The sequence below is a fragment of the Cebus imitator genome, unplaced genomic scaffold (genome assembly GCF_001604975.1).
Source record: "Cebus imitator isolate Cc_AM_T3 unplaced genomic scaffold, Cebus_imitator-1.0 Scaffold145, whole genome shotgun sequence".
Taxonomy (NCBI): domain Eukaryota; kingdom Metazoa; phylum Chordata; class Mammalia; order Primates; family Cebidae; genus Cebus; species Cebus imitator.
Window position 1 is genome coordinate 3,499,294 of NW_016107460.1, and position 6,763 is coordinate 3,506,056.

General features: G+C 54.4%; 1 protein-coding gene across 4 annotated transcripts in view; it reads right to left on the minus strand.

Moving 5' to 3' along the window:
* The window catches only part of UBE2J2 (ubiquitin conjugating enzyme E2 J2), an 18,522-nt gene that overhangs the window by 9,732 nt on the left and 2,027 nt on the right, over positions 1-6,763 (minus strand). Inside the window, exons 1-2 of one of the 4 annotated variants that reach the window (XM_017542544.1) lie at positions 5,090-5,108; positions 2,599-2,729 (exon numbers count right to left, since the gene is read on the minus strand). In XM_017542544.1, coding sequence (XP_017398033.1) covers positions 2,599-2,729 — 131 coding nt within the window. In that variant the 5' untranslated portion in view covers positions 5,090-5,108. Of the gene's footprint in view, positions 1-972; positions 996-2,527; positions 2,550-2,598; positions 2,730-5,089; positions 5,109-6,763 lie in introns of those variants that run through there. The other 3 variants (XM_017542543.2, XM_017542546.2, XM_017542547.2) reach the window with 3 other exon arrangements.

Below are 6,763 nucleotides of genomic sequence, written 5' to 3' on the forward strand. Positions count from 1 at the left end.
AAAAAAAAAAAAAAAAGAAAAAGAAAACCCCCAAAAAACAACATTTGTATCTTTAAAAATGTGCTTATATATAACATACTTTTTGGTATCATGCATGTAGGCTAAATAGAACACAGCTAGTGACATGACGCCAGCCCCTTTCATGCTCCTGGAAACACCAGAAGTGACCTTGAGCGGCTGTTCTGGAGCAGAAGGAGCCGGAACAGTCGTGACTCTCGCCAAAGCCAACTCCCCACACAGAGCTCACCCTGAGACAAGGAGCAACAGCAAGTCAACCCGCACTCCTCCACACACACGAATAAGGCTTTCGCTTCATGTAAAGTTGTGTCTGGGCTTTACAGATTCCCAAACAAAACAGAAGAGCACAGAGAAGAAAGTAAAACCAGCTAGAGATGCCAGAAACCAGACGCTGCTGCCAACTGCAAGCCCCGGCCATCGCCCTTCCCCATGCTCTCCCACAGGACACATGTGCTGTCACTTTAATGCTAACTGGGGCCAGGCTCGGTGGCTCACATCTATAATTCCAGCACTTTGGGAGGTTGAGGCAGGTGGATCATGAGGTTAGGTGTTTGAGACCAGCCTGATCAACATGGTGAAACCCCATCTCTACTAAAAATACAAAAAAAAAAAAAAAATTAGCCGGGCATGGTGGTGGGCACCTGTAATCCCAGCTACTCGGAGGCTGAGGCAGGAGAATCGCTTGAACCCAAGAGCTGGAGGTTGCAGTGAGCCGAGACCATGCCACGGGACTCCAGCCTGGGTGACAGACCAAAACTCCATCTCAAAAAAAAAAGAAAGAAAAAAAAAGAAAACTAGCCAGGCATGGTGGTGCACTCCAGCCTGGGTGACAGGGCAAGACTCCGTCTGTGATGCCTGCTATCTGCCAGCTGGTATCTTTTACTCAAAAAAATGCCATTATCGTGTGTCAGTGGCCCAGGAACCAAGTGGCTCTTAGCTCAGTACACAACATACCCAGGAACGTGGTCTTGTTTTGTTACTGTGCCCAATCTGTGAAAACAGGGAAGACACGAAGAAGTCGTCCTCTTCCCGAGACACGGCCCAGAGGCCTTGAGGCGGCCGAGACGACATGGGATCTGCGTGGCCCGAAGTGCGCCCCACAGGCCTTTTCTGGGAAAGCACTCTTCTCTCAGGGAGGGAGAGACACCTAGCAGGCCGCACCAGGGGCTCTCGAGGCATAGGCCTGACACTGTCGTCCAGGCCAGCTGCCACCGCCTGACAACAGGGCTTACCGCCAACACAGTACAAGTAACGTGGTCTACGATGAGCCCCTGCTCCAGCAAGTCCAGTTATTTTGGCAGGTGCCAGGCAGAGAGTACCTGCAGGACCAGCCCCATAAAATCCCTGGGCCTTCCCCTATTATGTTTTAGCCTCAAATGAGCTTCTCTGGCCAACATTCCACACACGCTGTCCAAGCCCAAGCCTGCTGCTGGGACTGCGGCGCAGCCCTCACGAGGCCCAGGGCCTGTGCTGAGCTTCCTGGAGACTTTGCCCCACATCCTTCTTCCGCTGGCTGGCTACTGTTTTCTTCTCCATAATTTTAAGATGAGTATTCTCTGCCAATCATTGAACCTGAGCAGGGTCTTGGGGAAGCCAACCCACAGACTGCTGGGGAGGGTTCCCCACACATCGAGGGCGTCCTTGCCATCGGGGGCTACCGTGGAGCGTGTCCCTCACACCTGCCAACTATGTCCCGGGGCTGCACATGACTTTCAGCACTAGGTGCAGAGAGCACTCTGGTGGCCGAGGCTCTGCCTCACCCTGGGTACCCTCTACCTGCCTGTGCTAGGCCTCCTCTATAAGCCAGAGAAAGCGGCCCCTGACCAAAACACATTTCCTTTCAACTCACTGAAATACCTTTTCTCTCAATTTAAAAAAACTAAAAACTAATTTTTTAAAGACTAAAATATAAAACATCCTGACACTTTATTTCTTACCCAATCACCAGCAGCCCTGCAACAGCGGCGTTTCCGCAGACCGGCATGCACTCTCAGAGCCCAGACTTCAACAAGAAAGAGTCACCGTGAGGTGAACGCTTATGAGGCACAAGTCCTCGCGTCGTCAGCCTCAGGGTCGGGACACCTGGCCCAAGCCAGCACCAGGGACAGGAGTGTCAAACCCTAGTCCTACACTGGCCCAAAACAGGCTGATTCCCATATCCAGAAGCAAAGAGTAGAGTCTAGAAAGGCAATTTCTCCTCTAAGCACCTGGAGCGCACATCAGCAGCAGCTGTGAGCCCTGCACACCTGGACCCCTCACCTAAGGACCCCACACCGGAGATTCTCTCCAGCCCCAGCCTGAGTCAACCTGGACTCCCCCTCACCCAATGACCCCACAACGGAGATTCTCTCCAGCCCCAGCCTGAGTCAAGCAGGGCTCTGTGATGTCCCCGGCATGCATCCATTGGGAAAACTACCAGAGTGTGTCCACAGGCCCCTGGGCACACACTCACCCCTGGGGAGGGTACAGGAGCACCTCACCAATGCCATGACCGGGGCACCAGGCTCACCCAGCCAGGCCAGCGGAGGCCTGAGCGGCAGCGACAGTCAGTGCGGGGTGATCAGTGGTGCAGAGCCTTACCACTCGAGAATATTCGAAGGGAGGGGCTCAGCGCAGATGTAAGGCACTGGGTCTTTCTTGATGCGAAGGTAGTCCTGCTTCAGCCTCTGGGTCGCTGTGGTTGGAGCCCTCTTAGTGCTGGTGCTGCTCATCTGTTAAAAACAACATCCACACTGACGAAGAAAAGCAGTGCTTACCCCGGCTTTCTCCCCGCAGCGCACCCTGCCTCCTGTTTCTGCAGCCCGCCATTCATTCGGGCCTAGCCCTGAGGCGCAAAGCTCAGCCCCGTCACCAAGTCACAGCTCACAGGTCACCCTGACTCGCCACCCGCCCTGCGGCTTCTTGTCCCATCTGTCCTGCCACCACCTTCACTGACACGATGTACAGCTCAGGTTCAAAGATGAGCAGAAACCCAAATCCTCGCCCCTGTCCTCAAAGAACTCACACAGGGACACACACAAGGCCTGAGGTGGTGGTGCCAAGGCCACAGCCTCAGATCGGCTCCGAGGGGAGCTACTCACACCTGCCAACTCTGAGCTCAAAGATCCCTCACGGATGGAGAATCCACACCATGGAAAAGGACACGCACCACCACCAGCCCCTCCACACACCCGGGACCTGCTGCCCAACACATTCTGCTGGCCACAAGCAAAAGGAACTGCAAACAAGGGGAGCCTCTACAGCTGGAGTGACAAAGGCTCTGGAGACTCCAAGGCACTCGCTGGGCAGAGGAGCAGCTGTCTTCCTGGTAGAAGGGGCCACAGGTGAACAGGCCACACGTGAGACAGGGCAGTGTGGCGGGGCCCAAGCAGAGTGAGGGGCAGGGGTGAGACTGCCCAGGGAGGCGGGGCCCGGGCAAAAGGGTTTTATTCATCTATTTTTTGTGAGACAGGATATTTCTCTGTTGCCCAGACTTGAGTCACGGTGGCCTTGACCTCCTCCCACCTCAGCCGCCCAAAGTGCTGGAATGACAGGCAGGAGCCACTGCGCCCTCGGCACCACAGGGGTTTTAGGTCCAAGCCTTAGACCCTATCTTCTGTTAGGAAGGTCACTCTGGTAGCTCCATGAGGGATGTTCAAGACAGCACTGAGGGCCAAGCACGGGGCATGAGGTGCCATCATGCAAGAGAAGAGGCTGGATTAGGCACCCCAAGGCCCCTGAGCCATGGCTGAGGCTGGGGAGAGGGGTGCTGATGAGAACAGGGCGTGAGGTGTGAAGCCTTACCACTCGAGAGCCTTACCACTTCCCTTACCATGCAAGAAAAGAGGCTGGATCGGGCACCCCAAGGCCCCTAGCCATGCCTGAGGCTGGGGAGAGGGGTGCTGATGAGAACACAGGGCTCCCACTGCATCAGACCAGCTCCAACTCAAACCTATTTTTATTTTATTTATTTATTTTTTGAGACAGAGTCTCACTCTTCGTCGCCCAGGCTGGAGTGCAGTGGTGTGATCTCAGCTCACTGCAACCTTCGCCTCCCAAGTTCAAGCCATTCTCCTGCCTCAGCCTCCCAAGTAGCTGGGACTATAGGCACATGCCACCATGCCCAGCAAATTTTTTTTTTTTTTTTTTAGTAGAAGCGGGGTTTCACCATGTTGGCCAGGCTGGTCTCAAACTCCTGACCACAGGTAATCCGCCTGCCTCAACCTCCCAAAGTGCTGGGATTATGAGTGTGAGCTACCACACCAGGCCATGGCCACACGCCTTAATACTATCCCTGGACATCACTGGCCATCAATAACAGCCAGTGACCAATGATCTCCATCCTGAACTCCCAGTTTGCACAAACCTGAAGTCAGCTCCACTCCAGCTTCTGCACTTGGGGATCCTTGCTAATATGGTTTGGCTGTGTCCCCACCCAATTCTCATCTCGAATTGTAATTCCCATAATCCCTCATGTTGAGGGAGGGAGCTGGTGGGGGTGACTGGATCACGGGGGTGGTCAGCTCCATGCCGTTCCAGTGACAGTGAGTTCTCACAAGCTCTGATGGTTTCTAAGGTGGTACTCCCTGCTCTTGCTCACTCTCTCTCACCTGCCACCATGTAAGATGTGCCTCTTCGCCTTCCGCCATGATTTTCAGTTTCCTGAGGCCTCCCCAGCCACACAGGACTGTGAGTCTGTTAAACCCCTTTTCTTTATAAATTACCGAGTCTCAGCCTGGCACGGTGGCTCATGCCTCTAATCCGAGCACTTTGAGAGGCCAAGGCGGGTGGATCACCTGAGGTCAGGAGTTCGAGACCAGCCTGCCCAACACGGTGAAACCCTGTCTCTACTAAAAATGGGTCAGGTGTGGTGGCATGTGCCTGAAATCTCAGCTACTCAGGAGGCTGGGGCAGAAGAATCACTTGAACATGGGAGGCGGAGGTTGCAGTGAGCTGAGACCGCACCACTGCACTCCAGCCTGAGCAACAGAGCAAGACTCTATCTCAAAAAAAAAAAAAAAAAAAAAAAAAAAAAAAAAAAGGCCAAGTCTCAGATACATCTTTACAACAGTGGGAGAACCGACTCGCATACCTGCAGAACAGCCACACACGCCACCTCCCTTCAGCCTCCACCCACAAGAGATCTCCAGACTCTTGGCCTCTTTGCCTGGTTTATTCCTCCTCAGAGAACTATCGCCACCAGCCTGTTTAGTATCTGCTCCCAACCTGAGAACGGTAACAGCCAGGGCTTGGCTGCTCACCCCACACACCCAGGGCCCAGAGAGCAGGGCTCAGCCAGGGCATCCACAGCATGCTCCCAAATGCATAGCCTCAGCAGCACCACCCACCTCTGCTTCTTGTTCTGGGGTCCTTGACCCTTGTAAGCCTTGTTCACCACGTCCTTCCCACTCCCACTGTCCAAAGGCAGAATGTCGTCACTTCTGCCATCAACACTCCAGCAGCCGCCTGCCCGCCCGCCCCCGCCCGACGCCGTGGGTCCAGAAGGTCTGAGCTTCTGGTTTCTCCTCATTTCAAGGCCGTCTTGTACCCTCGAAGTCAACACACTATTCAGATCACTCACTCGCCCAGCCACCCTCAGGGTACCCCCACAGCCAGGCAAATAAACATCAACACCTCCTCCTGCCTGCCAAGCCCCTGACAGAGCAGCCCAGCCAGCCCTCCTCATTCCCAACTCCCAAGACCCAGCATGGTCCGGGCCCCCTTCCAAACCCCTGACCGACATGCTCACTCCTTCTCACAGCTGTTTCCCAGCCCAGGCTGTACTGTGAACTCTCCTAGGCCCTTCCGGGCCTGGCTGGAGCCACTGCCTTCAGAGGCCTCCCTGATTTCCCTGCCAAATGCCTCCCAATTGGCCTCCATGTGACCCCACACACCACGCAGGGCCCTTTTGGGCCCCAGTACAGGCAAGGGCAGGCTCCTCTGCCTAAGGAGTGCCTCCCCAGGAGGAGGGCTACAGTCGTGCCCAGGAAGCAAGTGCTCCCACACAGCAGCATCCCCAGCTCCTGGCTCAAGAAGCCAATGGACCAGGGAGCTCCCCTTGGGCCAACACCTGGTGATGGACACAGCCATTACCCCAAGCAGCACTGCCACATGGGCTGGCCTTTCAAAAGCTCACCCTGAAACTAACATGCTGCCATATACAAAATAATGCACTGGACAATTCTACTGCAGCTGTGTCTGGACTTAGCTAAGTGGCCAGGCTGCGGGAAAGTTTATGGACAGCCATGCAAAAATAAAACAGGTTCCATCTGGTCAGCCACAAGAAAGCTTCCCTCCCATACTTGCTTTGAGAGGCTTTTAAAGTCATGTTCATGATTCAACTGCTGTTTTCCCAGCCACCCTTGCTAAGCTTCACACAGAACAGTGTTCTCACGTGCCTCAGGAAACCAGAGGGCTATTTCCCTCAATTCTTATCATCCCAAAATGACAGCAAGAAGGACAAGGAACATAAAAATCCACAAAGGGGCTGGGCACGGTGGCTCACGCCTGTAATCCCAGCACTTTGGGAGGCCAAGGTGGTCAGATCACCTGAGGTCAGGAGTTCGAGACCAGCCTGGCCAATATGGTGAAACCCCACCTCTACTAAAAATACAAATAATTAGCCAAGTGTGGTGGCGGGTGCCTATAATTCCAGCTACTCGGGAGGCTGAGGTGGGAGAATCACTTGAACTCAGGAGGCAGAGGTTGCAGTGAGCTGAGATCACACCACTGCACTCCGGCCTGGGCAAGAGAGCAAGATCTTGCC